This window comes from Trichomycterus rosablanca, chromosome 1 (genome assembly GCF_030014385.1).
Source record: "Trichomycterus rosablanca isolate fTriRos1 chromosome 1, fTriRos1.hap1, whole genome shotgun sequence".
NCBI classification, from domain to species: domain Eukaryota; kingdom Metazoa; phylum Chordata; class Actinopteri; order Siluriformes; family Trichomycteridae; genus Trichomycterus; species Trichomycterus rosablanca.
In genome coordinates this window covers 33,515,668-33,540,565 of record NC_085988.1, presented here as the reverse complement: position 1 = coordinate 33,540,565, position 24,898 = coordinate 33,515,668, and the positions used below count along the sequence as shown (strand labels likewise).

Below are 24,898 nucleotides of genomic sequence, written 5' to 3'. Positions count from 1 at the left end.
ACGCAGTAACACCCTGGACGGGGCGCCAGTCCATCGCTATAGGGTAATTCAGTGTCTCCAATTAACCTGACTGCTGTGGGAGGAAACCAGAGCTCCTGGAGGAAACCCACACAGACACGGGGAGAACATGCAAACTCCACACAGAAAGGACCCGAACCACCCCGCCTGGGGATCGAACCCAGGACCCTCTTGCTATGAGGCTACAGTGCTACCCACCAAGCCACCGTGCCGTCCCGATTGCCTTTTTATTAAAGTAAAAATGATTGAACACATTCTCTACAGAAAACAGAAGGCATTCTTAGTTTTGGCATTATGGAAAAATACATAATGAAATGTAAAATGTTGTTTTATATGTTTTATGTTTTATTATTTTCAGTAGGCTACCCGAGTGGTGCAGCAGTCTCTTACACTAGCCCACCAATGCTGGGATCCGGGTTTGAATCTTAGTGGTGCTATTGGCCAGCCGCGTGACTACCCAGACATGATTTGGCTATATCTGGGGGAGTGGGTTTGGTTGTCAAAGCCCTGTGAAAGATTGGCACCCAGTGTTTTCCAGTGAAACCAGACCAAACAATATGTTATTTTCATCATTCCACAACAAGCAATTCTAAGATGAGGAGACACACTTCACAGCTTACTAGTCCCCATGCCAGATTTTTTCAGTGTTTCCCAGTGAAACCAGACCAAACAACACCAAACAAAAAATCTTTTTCAATCTTTTTCAATATGCTATTTTCATCAAAAAGAAATTGCGCACTAAAGCATACAAAATGTTAAAATAATATTTTTCCTGAAAAACAACCTGTCTAAGAAATGTCCAAACAATAGCATAAGACTATCTGTTTATACAACATATACAATGTATAGTGCAGGTACTGGACCAGATCTCGGGACCCAAACTGTGAGAACGAGAGGTTCAGCCTCTACCAATACTGGGCTCGTTTTCTCCGCTTTTACAAGGAGCAGCCACTCAACTCTATCAGGTGAGAGACTAGCCATTATGTACATGGTGCATTCGTTCATCTATTCAGTTGTTCATAAACAGTGTAATCTACTTTGTAGGAGATACTATGGAGAGAAGATCGGGATCTATTTTGCCTGGCTGGGCTTTTATACCGAGATGCTGTTCTATGCTGCAGTGGTGGGACTTGCCTGCTTTATCTACGGACTTGTGACCTATAATAAGGAAGTCTGGACGTGAGTGAGAGACAGAGTGACTTGTATTATGTCATTATAATAATCAGGATTACCTATATGTATCTTTTTTTTTCTTGTGCAGTAAAGAGATCTGTGATGAGAATGTTGGTGGCGAGATTGTCATGTGCCCTCTCTGTGATAAAAAATGCGGCTATTGGAAACTTAACAGTACCTGCAACTCCACGTGGGTAAGTGCTATCGTTACTTTTTCCTTTAATGTTTTCTTTATGGTTAAGGTCCTACCTAATTCAGGGTCGAGAATTGAGCCGTCTGCCGTGTAATATGCAATTTGCTGTGAAATTCAAAATTGAAGGTTTGTCTTTAGCGATTTAATGTTTTTCATTCGCATAGCTTATTAAATACGAAGTGCAATATGCAATATGAAGTGGTCCTAGCAGTCATACGCCAATGAAGTCAGTGTAACAGACTTTTCTGTGGTGCAGTGTGCTGACAATGTTTGATGTATGTATTTACATATTGAGTGCATTTTGTCCTTTTGGATATTCCATAAAGTGTCGCTTCTCTACACACGTGATCATCTCTCTGTAGTCTGTGCTCAAAAGAACAAGCCTTTAAAATATTCTGCTCTCGATAGTTTATGTACAGTTTATTTCTTACTTTATACTCATTAGCAATCATTTCTACAAAATGTCCAAGATATAGAAGTGTAAAGAAGCTAAAAACATTACTCAGGTAACTGAGTTTGGAAAACTCCCAGCCTGTGCACACAGAGGGGCTGAAATGTGGCACTTTTCTTTAGAAATCTGTGAAGTCTGTGATTTTTGAGAAACAGGGTCCATGTAATTATGCACATTTTCACATGAACTTAGTATGACCCTATTTATAATCTATAGAAAGAAACAAATGATTATTTTGCATTAAATTTCACTTTCTTTTTTTATTAAACAGCAATCACATCTCTTTGACAACACGGCGACGGTGTTCTTTGCCATATTTATGGGTATATGGGGTAAGTACGGCTTACAACCTTTGTGGATGCTTTTTTTTGGGTAGTGTCACCCTCTAGTGTTCAAACTGAGAATTTACTGGTTTGCTACTAAATGGAAATCCTTGCGTTTAAACTCAAGCGTCTGTATGAGCAGGGAGGCTGATGACTATGCTTATGTTTTGTTGCCTTATTAGTCACCCTGTTTCTGGAGTTTTGGAAACGTCGGCAAGCCAGGCTGGAGTACGAGTGGGACCTGGTGGACTTTGAGGAGGAGCAGCAGCAACTTCAGCTTAGACCCGAGTACGAGACCAAGTGTACCAGCCAGCGTCGTAACCGCATCACACAGGTATGACTTTCTTGTTGTATTCTTTTCGGGAACTTACAAAAAATAGGAGAGTGTAAACTTTATTCAGTTGTCATAACTCCAGTCTAATGATCGCAATGTATAATATGCTATACTCTCTTTAACCGCCTCATCCCATGGTGCCTATTGATTGCAGGGCTCCAGCCACCTCCCCTTATGCCTAGTTTACACTACACGATTTTTGCCCTGATTTTCGCTCGCCAACTGGTCGGCGCTAGATTTGCCGGCCCGGGAGCAACTCGGCGTTTGCTCTGCGTTTAAAACTCGGCTCTCAATCGCTATGTGTGAACTACCCAACAACTCGATCCGAGTGACTGAAGTTATATCTAGCATGTCAAATATCTGGATATGAGTCGCCCAACTGGCAGCGAGTGCTATGTCGAACAGCCAATGAGAACCCAAGATACGGTGTGAGGGGAAACACAGGGGAGGAGTTGTAAACAGGTGGGACAGGGGCATAATACAGTTTACATCGAAGAATACATCGGCGCACACACAAGTTTTACAGTATTTCTGACCTTATCGTTCTCTACAAAACATAACACCAATGTTGCATTGCAAAAAATATTTATTAATCTCCAACTCACTATAGAACAATCCATGCTGCTCACGTAGCCAAATCCACTCAGATTCATTTATTTTTTCTCCTTGATTTTACGCTGCACATCAGCGCACAAACTGTGATCGCTCGCTACTTGTTGACGTGCATTTTTGGCGGTGGTATCATTAAACCCCTCGTCACTTCTCACGCATGTTTTCGTAACAAAACGTAGTTTGGGAGACCAGAGAAGCTCACCTGCGATTCCAGTTGGTGATAGATCGTGTAGTGTGAACCACCCTATTGCCGATCAGTCATGTAGTGTGAAAGCCACATCGACTTGAAAGACTCCCGATTACAAGAGATCCAGTTGTGTAGTGTGAACTGTACAGCGACCTGACGACTTGGAAAGTTGTGTAGTGTGAACTTGGCATTAGACATATCCAATCTTGTCTGTGTAGACAGCCAGTAGCACAGTTGAGATTCAAACCCAAATCTCAGCAGTGGTGGGCTAGCATAATAGATTGCTGTGCCATACGAGCGCCCACAATATTTTCAGTTTTTGTATGTTAACTGTATTGATTGTGTAGTTTTCTTGCTCCTATGATGATAAACACAGATTGATCACAAGCTTCTAGGTCATGTGAAATTCTGACATATTGCAAATGATGCAGTGTACTAGGTGTTAAGGGGCGGTTCTTTCCAATGCTCTGGATGTGCTCGCGTTCCTTGTAGGAGTTGGAGTGGATTCTAGACCAGACAGTGGTTGATTCATTAAGCAAGGTCCTCCTTTGCTGGGCCACTGTGGTCCTGTGGGTAAGGCTAACGCGAGATGCTAACAGGCTCAGCTCTTGTGTGTTTGGTGTTAAGTGTGTTGATTTATTAAGTGCTTGCTGGTACTATAAAGCGTTTGCAGTGGCAGCTCAGCAGAGTTGAATTCAGATAGATTAAAAAGACATGATTCAAAAACATGTTAAAATCAATGCAGGAGAGAAGATCCTCAAGCCTTTTATGCAGCTGTCAGTTTGGGAGAACGCATGCCTGGTCTTAGGTTTGTGTTAATGATGTTTGTGCTAATTGCTAACTGCTATGTTTTTGCCTGCCTGTTGTGTAGGAAATGGAGCCTTACTTACCAGTAACAAGCAAGTGTGCTCGCGCTGTTTTCTCTGGGGCCACCGTCTTATTCTGGGTAGGCATTACGCCCCTTTTACACGTAGTACAACACTATCTGTATCTTTAATGTATATTTATTCATATAACATCATACATGTTTTCCTAAACCATTAATTTCATAAAGATTTATATAATTTGATAAAGCTGCTACATCTGAAATGTAGGAAAAGGGATTTTTTACCTGCTTGGAAAACTAAAGTAAGTCCAAAACTAAAGTAAATCTAAGAGTAAAAGTGAAAATCTCGATAAAAACATTCATGATGTTAAAGCATGATTTGAGCAGCATGTAGTGGTGGGACTAATTTAGAACTGCAAATCATAAAAACTTGGGACAGTATGGAAAATGCTTTGCATTTTATTTCAATGCAGACAGCATGAGCCCAAGATATTTGATTTATATCTGTTTTGTTTGTATGTGCATTTTCCAGACTGTCACACCTGTTTTTAATCTGGGGTTGTATTATTGGCATGAATATTACTTTAAATGTAATATTAAAACATCCACAAAAAGAACATATTTGTACAATGCAATATGTCTTTTTATATTTTTTGACATGTCTGGTTCTCTTTGTGTATTTCTCTGTCTATATGAAGATTTCTTTGATCATAGCAAGTATAATTGGGGTGATAGCATATCGGTTGGCTGTGTTTGCGGCTTTGGCGAGCGTAATGAAAGACAGCCCCACCAATAACGTGGAAGTGGTGGGTTCAATCATCACTCCACAGCTGGCCACTTCTGTGACTGCCTCTTGTATCAACTTTGTCATCATCATGGTACTTAACTTCCTGTATGAACGGGTGGCCATTTGGATCACAGATATGGGTGAGTCACAGAGAAGCTCTTATGTTTACCATAATAAAACACACAATTTAGCCTTGCTTGTTTGATCTCAAACATAATTTCTAATGGTTAACTTCATGTGGATGTTTTAGAGGGTTATAATAACACAGAGGTCAAATTTTGCTGTCTTAACTTGACAATCTCTGCCCACTCTTCTGGGCAAAAGTGCTCCAAATCTCTCAGATTGGAACGTCATCTCCTGTGCACAGCCCTCTTCAGGTCACTTCACAGATTTTCAGTTGGATCAGTTGGATCATTCCAAAACTTTAATCTTTTTCTGATGAAGCCATTTTTTGTTAATGTGAATGGATGCTTTGGATGTACAGTGGGGCCAAAAAGTATTTAGTCAGCCACTGATTGTACAAGTTCTCCTACTTAGAAGGATGAGAGAGGTCTGTAATTTTAATCATAGCTACACTTCAACTATGAGAGACAAAATGAGGGAAAAAAAATCCAGGAAATCACATTGTAGGATTTTTAAAGAATTTATTTCTAATTTATGGTGGAAAATAAGTATTTGGTCAATAACAAACAAGCAAGATTTCTGGCTCTCACAAACCTGTAACTTCTTCTTTAAGAAGCTCTTCTGTCCTCCACTCGTTACCTGTATTAATGGCACCTGTTTGACCTCGTTATCTGTATAAAAGACACCTGTCCACAGCCTCAAACAGTCAGACTCCAAACTCAACCATGGCCAAGACCAAAGAGCTGTCGAAGGACACCAGGAAGAAAATTGTAGACCTGCACCAGGCTGGGAAGAGTGAATCTACGATAGGCAAGCAGGTTGGTGTGAATAAATCAACTGTGGGAGCAATTGTAAGAAAATGGAAGACATACAAGACCATTAATAATCTCCCTCGATCTGGGGCCCCACGCAAGATCTCATCCTGTGGGGTCAAAATGATCATGAGAACGATGAGCAAAAATCCCAGAACTACACGGAGGGACCTGATGAATGACCTGCAGAGAGCTGGGACCAAAGTAACAACGGCTACCATCAGTAACACACTACACCGAGAGGGACTCAAATCCTGCAGTGCCAGGCGTGTCCCCCTGCTTAAGCCAGTACATGTACAGGCCCGTCTGAAGTTTGCCAGAGAGCATATGGATGATCCAGAAGAGGATTGGGAGAATATCATGTGGTCAGATAAAACCAAAATGGAACTTTTTGGTAAAAACTCAACTCGTCGTGTTTGGAGGAAGAAGAAAAACCCAAGAACACCATACCTACTGTGAAGCATGGGGGTGGAAACATCATGCTTTGGGGCTGTTTATCTGCAAAGGGGACAGGACGACTGATCCGTGTTAAGGGAAGAATGAACGGGGCCATGTATCGTGAGATTTTAAGCCAAAACCTCCTTCCATCAGTGAGAGCATTGAAGATGGAACGTGGCTGGGTCTTCCAGCATGACAATGATCCCAAACACACCGCTCGGGCAACGAAGGAGTGGCTCCGTAAAAAGCATTTCAAGGTCCTGGAGTGGCCTAGCCAGTCTCCAGACCTCAACCCCATAGAAAATTTGTGGAGGGAGTTGAAAGTCCGTGTTGCCCAGCGACAGCCCCAAAACATCACTGCTCTAGAGGAGATCTGCATGGAGGAATGGGCCAAAATACCAGCTACAGTGTGTGCAAACCTGGTGAAGACTTAAGGAAACGTTTGACCTCTGTCATTGCCAACAAAGGTTATGTTACAAAGTATTGAGTTGAACTTTTGTTATTCACCAAATACTTATTTTCCACCATAATTTACAAATAAATTCTTTTAAAATCCTACAATGTGATTTCCTGGATTTTTTTCTCTCATTTTGTCTCTCATAGTTGAAGTGTACCTATGATGAAAATTACAGACCTCTCTCATCTTTCTAAGTAGGAGAACTTGCACAATCAGTGGCTGACTAAATACTAAATACGAAAATTGATTGTCTTTACACCTGGACTAAAGCCCCGGTTCCAGCAAAACAGCGCCAATGTACAATGCTGCCACCATGCTTCCCTGTGGATATGTGTTGTTTTGGCGAAGTGTTGTTTTTGCAGCAAACTTACCTTTTAGAATCATGGCTAATAATTAAAACTTGATCTCATCAAGGCTTTTGGTAAATGTTTGTGTATATATACAGTATATATATATATATATATATATATATATATATACAGTGTATCACAAAAGTGAGTACACCCCTCACATTTCTGCAAATATTTCATTATATCTTTTCATGGGACAACACTATAGACATGAAACTTGGATATAACTTAGAGTAGTCAGTGTACAGCTTGTATAGCAGTGTAGATTTACTGTCTTCTGAAAATAACTCAACACACAGCCATTAATGTCTAAATGGCTGGCAACATAAGTGAGTACACCCCACAGTGAACATGTCCAAATTGTGCCCAAATGTGTCGTTGTCCCTCCCTGGTGTCAAGTGTCAAGGTCCCAGGTGTAAATGGGGAGCAGGGCTGTTAAATTTGGTGTTTTGGGTACAATTCTCTCATACTGGCCACTGGATATTCAACATGGCACCTCATGGCAAAGAACTCTCTGAGGATGTGAGAAATAGAATTGTTGCTCTCCACAAAGATGGCCTGGGCTATAAGAAGATTGCTAACACCCTGAAACTGAGCTACAGCATGGTGGCCAAGGTCATACAGCGGTTTTCCAGGACAGGTTCCACTCGGAACAGGCTTCGCCAGGGTCGACCAAAGAAGTTGAGTCCACGTGTTCGGCGTCATATCCAGAGGTTGGCTTTAAAAAATAGACACATGAGTGCTGCCAGCATTGCTGCAGAGTTGAAGACGTGGGAGGTCAGCCTGTCAGTGCTCAGACCATACGCCGCACACTGCATCAACTCGGTCTGCATGGTCGTCATCCCAGAAGGAAGTTGACGCACAAGAAAGCCAGCAAACAGTTTGCTGAAGACAAGCAGTCCAAGAACATGGATTACTGGAATGCCCTGTGGTCTGACGAGACCAAGATAAACTTGTTTGGCTCAGATGGTGTCCAGCATGTGTGGCGGCGCCCTGGTGAGAAGTACCAAGACAACTGTATCTTGCCTACAGTCAAGCATGGTGGTGGTAGCATCATGGTCTTGGGCTGCATGAGTGTTGCTGGCACTGGGGAGCTGCAGTTCATTGAGGGAAACATGAATTCCAACATGTACTGTGACATTCTGAAACAGAGCATGATCCCCTCCCTTCGAAAACTGGGCCTCATGGCAGTTTTCCAACAGGATAACGACCCCAAACACAACCTCCAAGATGACAACTGCCTTGCTGAGGAAGCTGAAGGTAAAGGTGATGGACTAAACCCAATTGAGCACCTGTGGCGCATCCTCAAGTGGAAGGTGGAGGAGTTCAAGGTGTCTAACATCCACCAGCTCCGTGATGTCATCATGGAGGAGTGGAAGAGGATTCCAGTAACAACCTGTGCAGCTCTGGTGAATTCAATGCCCAGGAGGGTTAAGGCAGTGCTGGATAATAATGGTGGTCACAAAAAATATTGACACTTTGGGCACAATTTGGACATGTTCACTGTGGGGTGTACTCACTTATGTTGCCAGCCATTTAGACATTAATGGCTGTGTGTTGAGTTATTTTCAGAAGACAGTAAATCTACACTGCTATACAAGTTGTACACTGACTACTCTAAATTATATCCAAGTTTTATTTCTATAGTGTTGTCCCATGAAAAGATATAATGAAATATTTGCAGAAATGTGAGGGGTGTACTCACTTTTGTGATACACAGTGTATCACAAAAGTGAGTACACCCCTCACATTTCTGCAAATATTTCATTATATCTTTTCATGGGACAACACTATAGACATGAAACTTGGATATAACTTAGAGTAGTCAGTGTACAACTTGTATAGCAGTGTAGATTTACTGTCTTCTGAAAATAACTCAACACACAGCCATTAATGTCTAAATAGCTGGCAACATAAGTGAGTACACCCCACAGTGAACATGTCCAAATTGTGCCCAAATGTGTCGTTGTCCCTCCCTGGTGTCATGTGTCAAGGTCCCAGATGTAAATGGGGAGCAGGGCTGTTAAATTTGGTGTTTTGGGTACAATTCTCTCATACTGGCCACTGGATATTCAACATGGCACCTCATGGCAAAGAACTCTCTGAGGATGTGAGAAATAGAATTGTTGCTCTCCACAAAGATGGCCTGGGCTATAAGAAGATTGCTAACACCCTGAAACTGAGCTACAGCATGGTGGCCAAGGTCATACAGCGGTTTTCCAGGACAGGTTCCACTCGGAACAGGCTTCGCCAGGGTCGACCAAAGAAGTTGAGTCCACGTGTTCGGCGTCATATCCAGAGGTTGGCTTTAAAAAATAGACACATGAGTGCTGCCAGCATTGCTGCAGAGGTTGAAGACATGGGAGGTCAGCCTGTCAGTGCTCAGACCATACGCCGCACACTGCATCAACTCGGTCTGCATGGTCGTCATCCCAGAAGGAAGCTGACGCACAAGAAAGCCCGCAAACAGTTTGCTGAAGACAAGCAGTCCAAGAACATGGATTACTGGAATGCCCTGTGGTCTGACGAGACCAAGATAAACTTGTTTGGCTCAGATGGTGTCCAGCATGTGTGGCGGCGCCCTGGTAAGAAGTACCAAGACAACTGTATCTTGCCTACAGTCAAGCATGGTGGTGGTAGCATCATGGTCTTGGGCTGCATGAGTGTTGCAGGCACTGGGGAGCTGCAGTTCATTGAGGGAAACATGAATTCCAACATGTACTGTGACATTCTGAAACAGAGCATGATCCCCTCCCTTTGAAAACTGGGCCTCATGGCAGTTTTCCAACAGGATAACGACCCCAAACACAACCTCCAAGATGACAACTGCCTTGCTGAGGAAGCTGAAGGTAAAGGTGATGGACTAAACCCAATTGAGCACCTGTAGCGCATCCTCAAGTGGAAGGTGGAGGAGTTCAAGGTGTCTAACATCCACCAGCTCCGTGATGTCATCATGGAGGAGTGGAAGAGGATTCCAGTAGCAACCTGTGCAGCTCTGGTAAATTCCATGCCCAGGAGGGTTAAGGCAGTGCTGGATAATAATGGTGGTCACACAAAATATTGACACTTTGGGCACAATTTGGACATGTTCACTGTGGGGTGTACTCACTTATGTTGCCAGCTATTTAGACATTAATGGCTGTGTGTTGAGTTATTTTCAGAAGACAGTAAATCTACACTGCTATACAAGCTGTACACTGACTACTCTAAGTTATATCCAAGTTTTATTTCTATAGTGTTGTCCCATGAAAAGATATAATAAAATATTTGCAGAAATGTGAGGGGTGTACTCACTTTTGTGATACACTGTATATATATATATATATAACATATATAAAACATAGAACTCATGTAGGTGTTTTTAAAATGTAGCTGGGCTTGGATGTTTTTTTTGCCATCCTACCCCACAACCCACACATATATGAGACCAGCTTTCTTCTTGTCTTGCCCACTGTTTTTATCTGCTTCATCGCATCCCACCATCGGCACTTCCAGCAGGCTCGTCTATTCTACCTTCCACCCACATTATCCACCAGACATGATGAATTCATAAAAATAACTGCAGTTACTCATTTACTTGACTTTTCTGTTGTCACTTCAACAGTAAAGTTTCATGTTTCTGTTATATATATTATGTTGTTATAGACTGATGAGCCAAAACATAAGGAACACTTCCCAAAACATGCTTGGCTATACTTATTTGGTAGCAATTGTGCATGTCAGAGTCAGAAATATATTAAATCTTGGGCAGATGGTAATTACACAGAGTACACATGTAAAATACAGCAGATATGGATAGCATAAGGACACTGGAGCAGTGGTCCTTCAAGAATCAAGCCCTGAACAGTGGGCAAACAGACATCAGAACTGGAAATCAGATCAATTGTAGAATTATGTGGACGGCTAGGTACGTGTGTCTCGTACAGATATTGGACCTACTGGTAACTTCCTGGTCCCACATCCTTGTGACATCCATGTCTCAGCAGGTCAGAGCTGTTTTGACAGCTTATTAGGCATTTAATAAAGCATCCACTATTTAACAGGAACATTAAATAAACACCATTTAATCAAATGTGAAAAGATTTCAAAACAAAACCTCTGACAATTGTACAATTAATTTGACACCACAGTGATTTTTAAATTCAGAATTAAAACCTTAGGACTGTATATAAAGTTTTATATATTGTGTCTGTTAATGCTTTGCAGAAGTTCCTAAAACGCATTTGGAGTATGAGAACAAACTGACCGTCAAGATGTTCCTCTTCCAGTTTGTTAACTACTATTCCTCCTGCTTCTACGTGGCCTTTTTCAAAGGAAAGTTTGTTGGCTACCCTGGCAAATATGTATACATGTTTAGTGAGTCGACTGGGCTGCGGAATGAAGAGGTAGAGTCTGCTTTTTCAATCAGAATATTAATTTAAGTCAATAAATAGCAGGAATGTTGAACTCAAGATGAACTTCTGGTACTGTGGATTTTGTAAATGAGTGGGCGACTAGTTTTCTAGGTCTTGAAGAAAGGTTGCACAATTATCATGCATGGTTTGATGCTTTTCTCATGTGTGGAAGCAGCACACAACTCACCTGTCCTGTCTTGAATATAACCGAAGTGTAAAACATGACATTAAAATCTTAATAAATAGATAAATAAATAACTGTTGGCTGGTAGATCATGAATCCATTCCGAATTCAACGCAGATTCTCATTCTCTCTGTAGTGTGACCCCGGTGGTTGTTTGATTGAGTTGACCACTCAGCTGGTGATCGTGATGGCTGGTAAACAAGTGTGGGGAAACATCCAGGAGGCTTTGGTTCCGTAAGTGGTTTCTAATGTATTATAACAACCAGCGGCAGAGATTATGAACTTGTTCTTTTACAACAAACAGAGCAGTTAAATCATGTGATGTGTCTGTGTGAATGTAGCTGGTTGCAGAACTGGTGGAGAAGCAGAAGCGCTCGCAGTCATCCAGAGAGTCTGTACAGCCGCTGGGAGCAGGACTATGATCTGCAAAACTTTAGCCAGTTTGGCCTGTTCTATGAGTATCTGGAAATGGGTGAGTGTTAAGTGTGTGTTTTTAAATATTTATTATAAACCTTTTATAAAATGCAATAAAAACATCAATCTGTGATTTGTCAATTCTCTTGAATCTTTTTTTAACTGGCAAAGTACAAAAACAAGATTTCCACGGTTATCATTGTATTTTGTAAATGTAAGCAAAATTTTGAATCAGACACCTGTAATACACTCAAAAAAGTTGAGATACAGGCATTTTACCACTGTGATCCATCACCTTATCTACTAATTACACATTTTTTACATTTGGGAACTGATGATACTAATTGTTTCCGTTTTCCAAGTGAAAATCTTCCTCAGTTTTGCTTCAGCTGCTCAACAGTCCGTCGACACCGTAATCTAATTGTCCTCTTCATATTGTGCCATAAATGTTCAATAGAAGGCACATACACTCTGTGTCTACAAAGCCACACCGTTGCAGCTACATGCAGAATGAGGCCTGACATTGTCTTGCTGAAATAACAATATACTCCCTCTCGATGGAAGCATATATACCGATCAGCCATAACATTAAAACCACCTCCTTGTTTCTACACTCACTGTCCATTTTATCAGCTCCACTTACCATATAGAAGCACTTTGTAGTTCTACAATTACTGACTGTAGACCATCTGTTTCTCTGCATGCTTTGTTAGTCCCCTTTTATGCTGTTCTTCAATGGTCAGGACTCCCCCGGGACCACCACAGAGCAGGTATTATTTGGGTGGTGGATCATTCTCAGCACTGCAGTGACACTGACATGGTGGTGGTGTGTTAGTGTGTGTTGTGCTGGTATGAGTGGATAAGACAAGGCAGCGCTGCTGGAGTTTTTAAACACCTCACTGTTACTGCTGGACTGAGAATAGTCCACCAACCAAAAAAATCTTCAGCCAACAGCACCCTGTGGGCAGCATCCTGTGACCACTGATGAAGGTCTAGAAGATGACCAACTCAAACAGCAGCAATAGATGAGCGATCGTCTCTGACTTTACATCTACAAGGTGGACCAACTAGGTAGGAGTGTCTAATAGAGTGGACATTGAGTGGACACAGTATTTAAAAACTCCAGCAGCGCTGCTGTGTCTGATCCACTCATACCAGCACAACACACAAACACACCACCACCATGTCAGTGTCACTGCAGTGCTGAGAATGATCCACCACCTAAATAATACCTACTCTGTGGAGGTCCTGATCATTGAAGAACAGGGTGAAAGCAGGCTAAAAAGATATGTAGAGAAACAGATGGACTACAGTCAGTAATTGTAGAACTACAAAGTGATTCTTTATGGTAAGTGGAGCTGATAAAAATGACAGAGTGTAGAAACAAGGAGGTGGTTTTAATGTTAAGTCTGATCAGTCTATCTCTCTCTAAATTATCAATATATGCCTCAGAGTCAATAAAGCAATAAGCCACGAGAGGCCGTGCGTTTTTGACGCGAAGCGGAAAAACTTATTTCCCGTGATAAAATCATAGCAGTAATGCACGGTCTCAAGTGGCTTATTGCTTTTATAAAACGGCGGTCAACATAAAATACAATAAATACAACAATGTTGAATTCATAAATGTATTTATTGTGTATAAACTTACAATAAAGCATTCTTCCGCGACGCAAGCTAGTTCGATTAACAGTGTTGCTAAGCAACATGAGGGTGAAAATAACATTAACTTTTTCTTTTCAGTGGCGTATTAATATGGAATGATGTGAGGTGGTCCTAGGTGTGCGTTTATCAGGGATTTTACAACAGCTTCGAACGTGGCTCAGCCAATCAGATTTAAGGACCGGAACTATCCGTTTTATAATGGTAGTTTTACAAATGTGCAAGTCACCCATGCCATGGGCACTGATGTAGCTTTATATAATATGATAGAACAGACGTTAAGTCATGAAGAGCCTGGGGCAGGGAGTTCATATTCGTTTATTATGGTTGACAAATCTTTCAATAACCTGATGAAGTTAGTTGGTAAATCGGGCAAATCCAATATGCAGTATGGCTGTCCAGGAATTAATGCAATACGTCTTCTTTAAAACCTGCAAATGTCTTTAATATTTTCAATATTGTAGAAAAATATAGGTTTTTTTTTTTACAAAATTAATCATATTAACAAAATACAGCTCTAAAATGTTATCATGTTTTGTCTAAAGTTGAGAAAAAGAAATGTGTGGGAATCCATTCCATTGGACAGTATATGAGTTTAAAATGACCTGTTCATGGGACTAGTTTACTATTTTCTATATTTGTTTCTCTTCCTCTCCAGTGATCCAGTTTGGTTTCATCACACTGTTTGTGGCATCCTTTCCACTGGCTCCCCTCTTGGCTCTGATAAACAATATTTTGGAGGTGCGTGTTGATGCATGGAAGTTAACCACTCAGTTCCGCAGACCTGTTGCATCTAAAGCCCACAGCATTGGTGCCTGGGAGGAGATCCTCAATATGATCGCCATACTCTCTGTAGTAACCAACGTAAGTCAGCCAAGTCACATTATACAATGTATGTAAATATATTTATACTGTATATGTGTGTATAGATATATGCAGCTCTAAGTAATTTTATGACTGTATTTATTGCTATTAAAACAGCAGTGTTACTGTAGGTTCTCACACTTTTTTTTTAACAAATTAGGCCTTCATTGTGGCGTTTACTTCTGATATGATTCCTCGGCTGGTGTATTTCTACTCATATTACCCGGGTACTGAGCTTACCATGCAGGGCTACATCAGCAACAGCCTATCCATCTTCAACATCTCACAGTTCAAGGACAATAACAAACCTGATCCAGATGAAAATCCTGCTTGGTTCAACAGCAGCATGATTACCACCTGCAGGTTTGTGTATTTTTTTTCAGATTTACATCAATTAAGTGTGGTAAATAATATTATTTGAGAACATGAGTAATGTTTCTAAGTTGTGTGGGATAAAGGTTTTGTATCAAACTGTATCAAACACCCAGTATAGTTAGTGGATTTGGATATTTCCAGAAAACCCCTGGTAGCAAGTGCTTTGGAATCTGGGGCTTGTTCTGAAGTGATGATCTAGCAGTCTAATGCATGAATCTGGGTTTGGCATATGCTTAAATGCACATTGGCAACTTTAAGTCTAAGCTTTTAATGTTAATGTTGGGTGGAAAATATCTCTCCAACCAAAAATATAAAGCTAAAAGCATCATGTGATCAGAAACTAATATTAAAGACTAAAGAAAGATACACATGTCCCCCTTTTACTATTCAAATATTTCACCTAGCACTTTGGTGGCACAAAAGTAAATTGCGATTGAGATGTGAGTAACTCTGTAATGATAATCACAACAGTCCTAAAGATCAAGTTTTGGAATAATCAGCGATTTAACGAGTCAGTTAAATCACTTAGTACAAACAAACTAGGGCAGTGGTAGCTCAGAGGTTAAGGTACTGGACTACTTATCGGAAGGTTGCCGGTTGAAGCCCCACCACCACTGCTATTGTTGGGCTCCTGAGCGATGTTCTTAACCCTCAATTGTTCCGAATTGTGTTCAGTCATAATTGTAAGTCGCTTTGGATAAAAGCATCTGCTAAATGCTGAAAATGTCAATTTAAATGTAATCCAGGCAGGGTTCAAATCCCCAGCTGTGTTATCGGTCGGTCAGGCATCTACATACAGACATGATTGGCTATGTCTGAGGGGGGTGTCTAAGGCCCTGGGATAAATTGGTGTCCTGTCCAGGGTGTGTTTCTGAATTGCGCCCAATTGTTCCAGAGAAAACGGACCACAACCCTGACCAGGATCAAGCAAGGGTAAAACAATGTATATATATTCAGAAGTATGTATACAATATACTTTGTTCAGTCATGTCAGTGGGCACATCAGCACACTTAAAGATGGGCTTTAACTGCCTTTATTTTAAACAAATGGGCTCACAGATGCCTAATTAGGAAGGCAGGAATATCCGAAAAGAAAAACATGCTGTCTCAAATTTCTTATTTTCATTTTAGTCCACAATGACAAAATATCAAGTATTAATTGTAACATGTTATTGAACATGTGTTGTGTATAGGTACAGAGATTACCGCTACCCCCCAGGCCATGAATATCAGTACTTGCACACCATGCAGTTCTGGCATATTCTGGCCGCCAAAATGGCTTTCATTATTATTATGGAGGTGAGTCCTTATCCCTGTATTGATTATGCTTTTTTGTTCCTTCATGCTACTGTTATTTTTGAAGCTATTTACTTACATGTACCTCCGTCTTTCTCAGCATGTGGTGTTTGTGGTGAAGTTCTTTGTGGCTTGGATAATTCCGGATGTGCCGTCTGATGTAAAGGCTCGTGTAAAGCGTGAGCGCTACCTGGTGCAGGAATACATGCACAACTATGAGGTGGAAAAGCTGAAAATTCAACTTCAGAATGGAGGCGATTGCATCTGTCCACAGACAGCTAACGTGACACACGAGGTGCTTTCTGAATGCCTGACTTAAACACTTTCCTGCTCAAATTCTCCACAAAAACAAACTCATGTGAAAATGAAAGTGTGTGCTATCAGCCATTTACCTTACTCTGGGCCACAGACTGTTTTTGCCTTTTCTGATAGCTTCAGGTTAGGATGAGCTCTATTTAGTCCATGAAAATATATAAATTTGGACATATTTATTATTTAAGATCCTTAATCTGAGAAGTTTGATATGCAAGATCCACACTGACAGCTGTCAGTAGTCCTTATTGTATGACAGGACTTGTACATGAACATTTCACTTGTTTAGATTTATAGAGATTTAAATTCAGGAAGAAAATGATATTACACATCCAAAGACAAGATTATAGATGCCTTCTGTCTGTGAATAAACTATATGATTACAGATGCCTTCTAATTTCATACATCTAAAGAATCTATGGTAGGAAATTCAGTTTACTGTTATTCCTTATTTCAACTGATGTAGCTTTCTTTGTAAATACATTTACACAGGTGATTTTTTTTATTTCAGATCACAATTTTTTCAAATCTATTTAAGCAATTAAATAGCTAGCGTGGTAAATGATATTTTTTACACTTTGGCCGCTACACTGTTTCTACAGCACTATGCAACTCAAATCAGTATGCAGATCCCTAAGACATGTACTACTCAGTTCAGACGTGGTGTTAACATCCGTCTTGCTAGCCACAGCCACCTGTCATTATATGAGTCACTAATGATCACTTTTCATTGGATATTGTAACCTGCAATGTCACTTCAAGGACAAGCCCAAGAAAACAAAACCAACAGCAAGTGGCGTGGGGGGGGGGGGCGTGGGCATGAGTGCCTGTCCAGGGGGGGCGCGAGTGCCTGTTGAAAACCCCTGTTTTAGATAACATCATCCTTTACACAAACAGTTGGCCGCTCAGATGTGGAGTGTGCAGAATAAGTATCTTTTGCTAAGCTAATCATGGTTCATATGCTATTAATAACTATAGAAATGACCTATTCATTAAAAGTGGTTGCAAGACTGATTTAGTTCCTGTTCAGCAAAAGCACTTGTTTCAGTGACAGCAATTAAAAAGGAAGAAAAGCACCCACACTAACTGCTCTATGAAAAACTTCATTACAGTGCACAGGATTTGATTACCCATGTTGATGTAAATGCCAGGTATGAATAACGTTTTTGCCAAATTACAGTTCAGCATGTCTGCAACCATGTGATAGCATCAACACATTCAATTACATTTCTATTTAAATACAAGTAAGCTAATCATTATGGTTTATTTACTTCTTTTTTAATCTAGCTAATCTAGTTTTGCTATTCAGAGCCAAAGTGTTCAAATAAAGAGTAAATACAGTTTAATGCATGAGAGAGAGAATACACTGGCCATGGTAATGGCTTTTAATGTGCTTTTATTTACACGTTTATTCCAGTAAAGGAAAGTCCAGCTGTAGTCATAGTGACTCTGTGACTGTTTCTTTGTTTTTGTTTTACACTTGCTGTTTGTTTTATGGGTCAGGGGAGGGAATTCTTTTTCTGTTCTGCACAAAGCACTTAACGAAGAAGGAATTTGTTCATTTCCAAATGTCAGTGATTAATGTATTTACACTATGCTATCAGTGTTATAAAATGTTTAAATCTGATGAATTTTAGAGCCCATGTTAATGACTGTAAAAGCTTTGCCAATATGTTCCTGCCTTGTGTAAACATTGTACAGAAAGCATTATAATTTGCAAATTATGAAATGACATTTTCTGTTTTTGTGACCTGAAATCTGAAGATAGAACTATTCCAATGCTGGTTACCTTAAAATGTTTATTTTATTATTATATAAAGATTTTTACATCCTTAAGAGTAATATGAGCCAAACACACTAATGTATCTGTTCACGAAGAGAAACCAGACATGACACAGCTTTCCTTCATTCTTGTCTGAAATGATCTGCTTTTAATCTTTGTTTCTGTAGACAATCAAGAACATGTATTCATTAGTTATTTAATGATCATCTAGTTTTTAAATGTGCCATTGTTCTGACAGACTGTTTGCTTGAGTTAGTACTATTATATTGCATTAAACTGTCATTAGATCTTCATACCTGAATTATTTTAAATAAATCAAACCTGTTTTAAGTCAATTTCATGTTTGATTACTTACTTACATAGCAAACAGCAGAGGGGAACCATTGGGGTCTAAGATATACAAAAAATTCCATCTGTTTTTCTGCATGCTTTGTTAGCCCCCTTTCATGCTGTTCTTCAATGGTCAGGACCCCCACAGGACCACGACAGAGCAGATATTATTTGGGTGGTGGATCATTCTCAGCACTGCAGTGACACTGACATGGTGGTGGTGTCTTAGTGTGTGTTGTGCTGGTATGAGTGGATCAGACACAGCGATGCTGCTGGAGTTTTTAAACACCTCACTGTCACTGCTGGACTGAGAATAGCCCACCAACCAAAAATATATCCGGCCAACAGCGCCCCATGGGCAGCATCCTATAACCTCTGATGAAGGTCTAGAACAGCCTTTCTCAACCGGGGAGCCGTCTGGCTTCGTCAGGGGTGCCGTCAAAAATATTCTGATAGTGATGAGTCGTTCGCGAACGATCCGATTCTATTGAACGGCTCTTTAAAATGAACAAAAGGAACCGAGTCGCGCCTCTGGGAGGCGTTCTATATATGTTTATTTCTGCGCAGTTCGGCTGTAATCCACCCATTCCGCTTCCATCAGCAGAGGGAATTAATCAGTCATAATCAGAGCTGTTTATTATCAAAATTCAAATTCGAAAGCGGAGAGCGAGCGACACACGCACGCACACACACACAAACTGATTGTTTTACTACCTCATTACTGTAAATATTATAGTTTTTATTATTATTTTGCACTGTTTTTTATTAATATTTTATTCTATTTTATATTTTTGCACATGTAACTGTTTTGTATATATTTGTTCTTTCGAATGTCCTTATTTGTCATGCCAATAAAGCTTCTTTTGAGTTTGAGTTTGAGAGAGAGAGAGAGACACTCAACTCAAACTCAAAAGAAGCTTTATTGGCATGACAAATAAGGACATTCGTATTGCCAAAGCAAGTAACAGAGAAAAAATAAAAATAACAATAACAAGGAACAAATATATACAAAACTGTTACATGTGCAAAAAATATAAAATAGAATAAAATATTAATAAAAACAGTGCAAAATAATAACAATAAAAATTATACACATAGAGAGAGAGATACACACACACACACAAACTGATCGTTATTACTACCTCATTACTGTAAATATTATACATTTTATTGTTATTATTTTGCACTGTTTTTATTAATATTTTATTCTATTTTATATTTTTGCACATGTAACTGTTTTGTATATATTTGTTCTTTCTTATCCTTATTTTTATTATTTCTCTGTAACTTGCTTTGGCAATACGAATGTCCTTATTTGTCATGCCAATAAAGCTTCTTTTGAGTTGAGAGAGCCATAACCGAGCTACAGAGAGAACATGCAGAAAAGAAGCAGTGCTGATAGTATACTGACAAATAATTGAGAAATAAACTATAAACTCGTTTAATTATGTTAAATCTGATTCGTTCATGGCGCGAACTCAGCTTTTTGAGCCTAACTTACATCAAGAACAAGTACAGGGAGCGACTGAGGGCTCTGGACCAGGAGCTCCGCGTCTGCCTCTCATCTATCCCTGCCAGAATAGGGTGATTGTGTGCATCATCCCAGGCTCAGGTTTCCCATTAAAAGTAAGTCACATTTACCCCTCCCTCCCTAAATGACACCTTATGGTGTATGTGCGTGTGTGTTAGCAGTCCGAGGGATGCAGAGTGTACGTTTTTTAATACATTTTAGACTGGGGTGACTTGAGATTTTGCATACTTTTAAAGGGTGCCGTGACTGAAAAAAGGTTGAGAAACACTGGTCTAGAAGATGACCAACTCAAACAGCAGCAATATATGAGCGATCGTCTCTGACTTCACATTTACACGGTGGACCAACTAGGTAGGAGTGTCTAATAGAGTGGACAGTGAGTGGACACGGTATTTAAAAACTCCAGCAGCGCTGCTGTGTCTGATCCACTCATACCAGCACAACACACACTAACACACCACCATGTCACTGTCACTGCAGTGCTGAGAATCATCCACCACCTAAATAATACCTGCTCTGTGGTGATCCTGTGGGGGTCCTGACCATTGAAGAACAGGGTGAAAGCAGGCTAAAAAGGTATGTTGAGAAATAGATGGACTACAGTCAGTAATTGTAGAACTACAAAGTGCTTCTATATGGTAAGTGGAGCTGATAAAATGGACAGTGAGTGTAGAAACAAGGAGGTGGTCATAATGTAATGTCTGATCGGTGTATGTAAATGAGAAGTACTACACTATATGACTGAAAGTATGTGGGCACCTGACCACGAGCTTGTGGAACATCCCATTTCAAATGCATAGGTATTAATTTAGAGTTGGGGCCCCCTTGTGGCTATAAAAGCTTTGGGAAAAGCTTTCCATATAATTTTAAAGTATGTAGGAGGGAAATTGTGCCTAAATACTGTGCCTAAAAAAAAGCATTTGTGAGATCAGGTACTGATGTTGAACTTTAAGGCCTTGTCCGCAATCCATGTTTATCCCACAGGGTTGAGGTCAGGGCTCTGTGCATGACACTGGAGTTTCTCCACACCAAACCTCTTCAACTATACCTTCATGGACATTGCTTTTGTACGCTGGGGCTCAGTCATGCTGGAACAAGTAAAGGCCTTTTCAAAAACTGTTGACAAATTGGAAGTGTAAACATATAACTTATTGTATATAATTGATTATATACACCTGTTAGCAATTGTTAGTACTGTAGTTTCAAACAGAAATCAAACTGCATTTTATAAGTAAAAAATATGTTAATAAAAATCCATAAAAAAATAAATAATACATTTATACATGGTAATAACATGAAAGTGTTATTATAATATGAGATATTCCCTAATCGTTCAAGTTTACCAATAATCCTATTCTTTCCTAAATGCTAATACTGTTGGCACTTTCAGACAGTTCAGCATCTTTAGGAGCAGGTGGTGTTGCTAGGTTCATATTTACTTTGCTTTGTTTATTTATTTAATACTAAAGAGTGCAGGAGTGAAAGGGAAGGTGGAGACATTTTCAGTCAGCCTATGGTTTTATCAAGAGTCTCAGACTCTAAAGAAGGAGCTCCTTTTGCAAGATGGACAATGATCAGACTAAGGTAAGTAATTGCGGCCATTCTTGGCAAACCATATGAGAATATTCTGAATTTGGTGCATGCTATTGTAGTCTAAGTCAAAGCCGTATTGATGTTATTAAGTAATTTTACAGCAGCAGGCAACAGTGTGTGATCTTAATCTTTGGTTACTACTCCTACCAAGCAACTTATTAGGTACACCTATCTGGTATGCACATTTGCTGATTGTTTTACAGACCAATACCAACTACCAACAATACCAGAGAACTTTGTGTGTATACAAATATTATAAAATTTTTGACTGTTGTACATCTGCCGCTGTCTCTTTGTCACTCCCTGTACCCATCAATCAATAATGGGGTAATAATATAGTAGTGTTGGCTGCATTTGTAAAGGTGTTTTGAACACCTCACTGTCACTGCTGATGCTCCAACCAAAAATATAAAGCCAACAGAATCCTGTGATTAGATTCATAGCAGACACTTACATCCAAAGCAACTTACAATTGAGACAGATTACTGTGCAATCAGTTGAGGTTTAAGCTCCTTGCTCAGGGAAGCATCTATCCATCAGAGGGCATCAAACTCATTCACACACTTAAAAGCAATTTATAGTAGTAAGTAAGTAATTTATTTATAAAGCACATTTACAACCAAAGTGCTGCACCAGCACCAAGTCTTAAATTCTTGGTTTTCTTTAATTTGGCATCTCTTTGTTCTCTTGTGCAGGAGTTTTATGAAGCTTTATCCTGTAATATGACTGCTCCTGGTCAGGGTGCAATGCAAATCGTCCAGCTCTACCTGATGCCATTTGTCTACATGGCAGTGATAGTGCTTGGCGTGCCCCTTAACGTCTTCTCCCTTTGGGTTTTTTCTCGCCGACTGGCTCAAAGGAACCGCAGCAGCCTTTTCCTCCACAACCTGGCCATGGCTGACATCTCCTGGCTTCTGGCTTTGCCCTTCATCATCAACTTTCACCTTTCTGGGATGGAATGGTCACTGGGGCAATTGTTTTGCTGGCTACTCCGTATGTTCTACCATACCTATTTCTACCTCAGCATTTTCTTCGTGACATGCGTGAGTGTAGACCGCTACTTGGCCATCGTTCATCCTCTTCGTTCTACAACCCTTCTCACTCGTCAGCGTGCCATTACGTTATGTATCATTCTCTGGGTGGTAGCCATAGCGATGAGCATCCCAGTGGCAAAGCTGAATACCACCTTGAAATGTCAGGGAGGCAACAAGACTGTGTGCACCATGTACGTCCTCATTTTTACCAGCGTGCAGCAAGGTTTGCCATATTCCCTGTTCTGTACTTGCATCGGATACCTGTTTCCATTAACAGTATTAAGCTACTGTTATATACGCAGTGTGTGCTATCTGCGCAGCCGGGTAGACCCACGACTCAGAGGGCTGGCCTGTGAGTTCAACGCAGCCATGGTCATGTTTGGACTTTTTTACTTACCATATCATGTGAGCAGAAACTTGGCTCTTGCAATGCCAGTCCTAGCGCCAGAGAATCCAACAGCTTGGGAGACTGCCGACTTAATGTTTTGTCTTGAAGTGTGTGTTTGCAGTCTTACCTCCTGTACCAACCCCCTTTTCAGCTGCTTTGTGGGGAGAACATTTCGAAGAGACATGTGGGCGACTTTCAAAATGCTGTGGAAGAAGCATAGAGTGGAACCTGCTGGGAGGAAACTGGAGAGAAGTGAGATGGGCACAACAGAAGTGAATGGCATTGCCAATTAGACTCAATGACATGGTGGCAATTAATCCTGAGTACGCATGAACACTGGATTTTCTTTTTTTTGCATTCTGCCTGGTAGAAGACAGTGGAGGACAGTAAGACGGATGCTACTAAATAAAAGAACTTGGAATTTAGAACGTATCCAGTGCTACAGTGTTTACTTGTGGTTATTTCAAATACAGTCCTTCAGAGCCCTATTAATAAACAGTATTTTTATTCTTTCTTTTTTACTTTCTTTTTTGTTTACATACTTTTTGTATTTTATTTTGTCCATGTTCTCACCTTACTCTCATCCTTCCTAATTTCTTCATTTTTTCCACTCTTTTCTAATCTTTTTCGGCTTTTTTTTTATTTTTATTTCCACCCAACTTCCCTTCTTTCTTTACACTCGTTTTTTATATTTTACCTTCGATTTTTTTTTTCTTATTTGCCTTTGTTTTCATTATCTTTCTTAAATTCTTTTACTAATCCTTTTTCTTTAGCTTCATTTTCACATAATCATTCTCATTTTGGGAATTCCCATTCTTGTTTTCCAATTTTCAAACGTTTTTAAACTTTCCCTACTTTAACAAGTATTTATTTTATCTTCTGTTCCTTCATCGTTTCCCCGTGTATTCATCCTTTCCTCTTTTCCAGTTTTTCATCCCTTATTTTTTATTTGTTTAATCTTTCTTTCTTTTTTCTTTCTTTCTTTCTTTCTTTCTTTCTTTCTTTCTTTCTTTCTTTCTTTCTTTCTTTCTTTCTTTCTTTCTTTCTTTCTTTCTTTCTTTCTTTCTTTCTTTCTTTCTTTCTTTCTTTCTTTCTTTCTTTCTTTCTTTTTTTTCTTTCTTTCCTTCTTTCTTTCTTTCTTTCTTTTTTTTTTCTTTCTTTCTTTCTTTCTTTCTTTCTTTCTTTCTTTCTTTCTTTCTTTCTTTCTTTCTTTCTTTCTTTCTTTCTTTCTTTCTTTCTTTCTTTCTTTCTTTCTTTCTATAATTCTCATTGGTTTACTTAATTCCCATCTTTCTTTCTTTCTTCTCATTATTTTGCTTCTTTGTTCTTCTATTTCTACCCAATATATCTTCTGTTCGTCCTGGTTATTACTTATTTCTTTATGTTCCTATTTTTCTCTCTTCTTTAATTTCCATTGGTTTATTAAAATCCCATCATGACGCTTTTCTATTTTCTCTTTGTTTTTTTTCTTTAAATTGCTTACATTTATTTTTTCTAAAATACGCCTTACCCTTGAAGGCTAACACACACACACACACACACACACACACGCACACACACACAAAGAGAGAAAGTGAGAGAATTTGAATTCCTATATTCATGTAGGAATCTGTAGTAGAACTGATGGTGAAATCTCGTTTCCATGGTATCATCTCAT

General features: G+C 39.8%; 2 protein-coding genes across 3 annotated transcripts in view; both read left to right on the top strand.

The window, feature by feature from the left end:
* Window positions 1-17,056, top strand: part of ano5a (anoctamin 5a) — a 65,699-nt gene extending 48,643 nt beyond the window's left edge. For both annotated transcript variants that reach the window (XM_062991657.1, XM_062991664.1), the window contains 14 exons: window positions 868-983; window positions 1,063-1,197; window positions 1,280-1,385; window positions 2,107-2,167; window positions 2,341-2,492; window positions 4,163-4,237; window positions 4,816-5,044; window positions 11,291-11,469; window positions 11,799-11,896; window positions 12,004-12,134; window positions 14,394-14,599; window positions 14,760-14,962; window positions 16,168-16,273; window positions 16,371-17,056. In XM_062991657.1, coding sequence (XP_062847727.1) covers window positions 868-983; window positions 1,063-1,197; window positions 1,280-1,385; window positions 2,107-2,167; window positions 2,341-2,492; window positions 4,163-4,237; window positions 4,816-5,044; window positions 11,291-11,469; window positions 11,799-11,896; window positions 12,004-12,134; window positions 14,394-14,599; window positions 14,760-14,962; window positions 16,168-16,273; window positions 16,371-16,589 — 2,016 coding nt within the window. In that variant the 3' untranslated portion in view covers window positions 16,590-17,056. The remainder of the gene's footprint in view (window positions 1-867; window positions 984-1,062; window positions 1,198-1,279; window positions 1,386-2,106; window positions 2,168-2,340; window positions 2,493-4,162; window positions 4,238-4,815; window positions 5,045-11,290; window positions 11,470-11,798; window positions 11,897-12,003; window positions 12,135-14,393; window positions 14,600-14,759; window positions 14,963-16,167; window positions 16,274-16,370) is intronic.
* Window positions 17,057-22,484: 5,428 nt separating this feature from the next.
* Window positions 22,485-23,534, top strand: LOC134318248 (proteinase-activated receptor 1-like). Its single transcript, XM_062999111.1, has one exon. The coding sequence runs from the start codon at window positions 22,542-22,544 to the stop codon at window positions 23,532-23,534; it is 993 nt and encodes a 330-aa protein (XP_062855181.1). The 5' UTR covers window positions 22,485-22,541.
* Window positions 23,535-24,898: the final 1,364 nt, after the last annotated feature.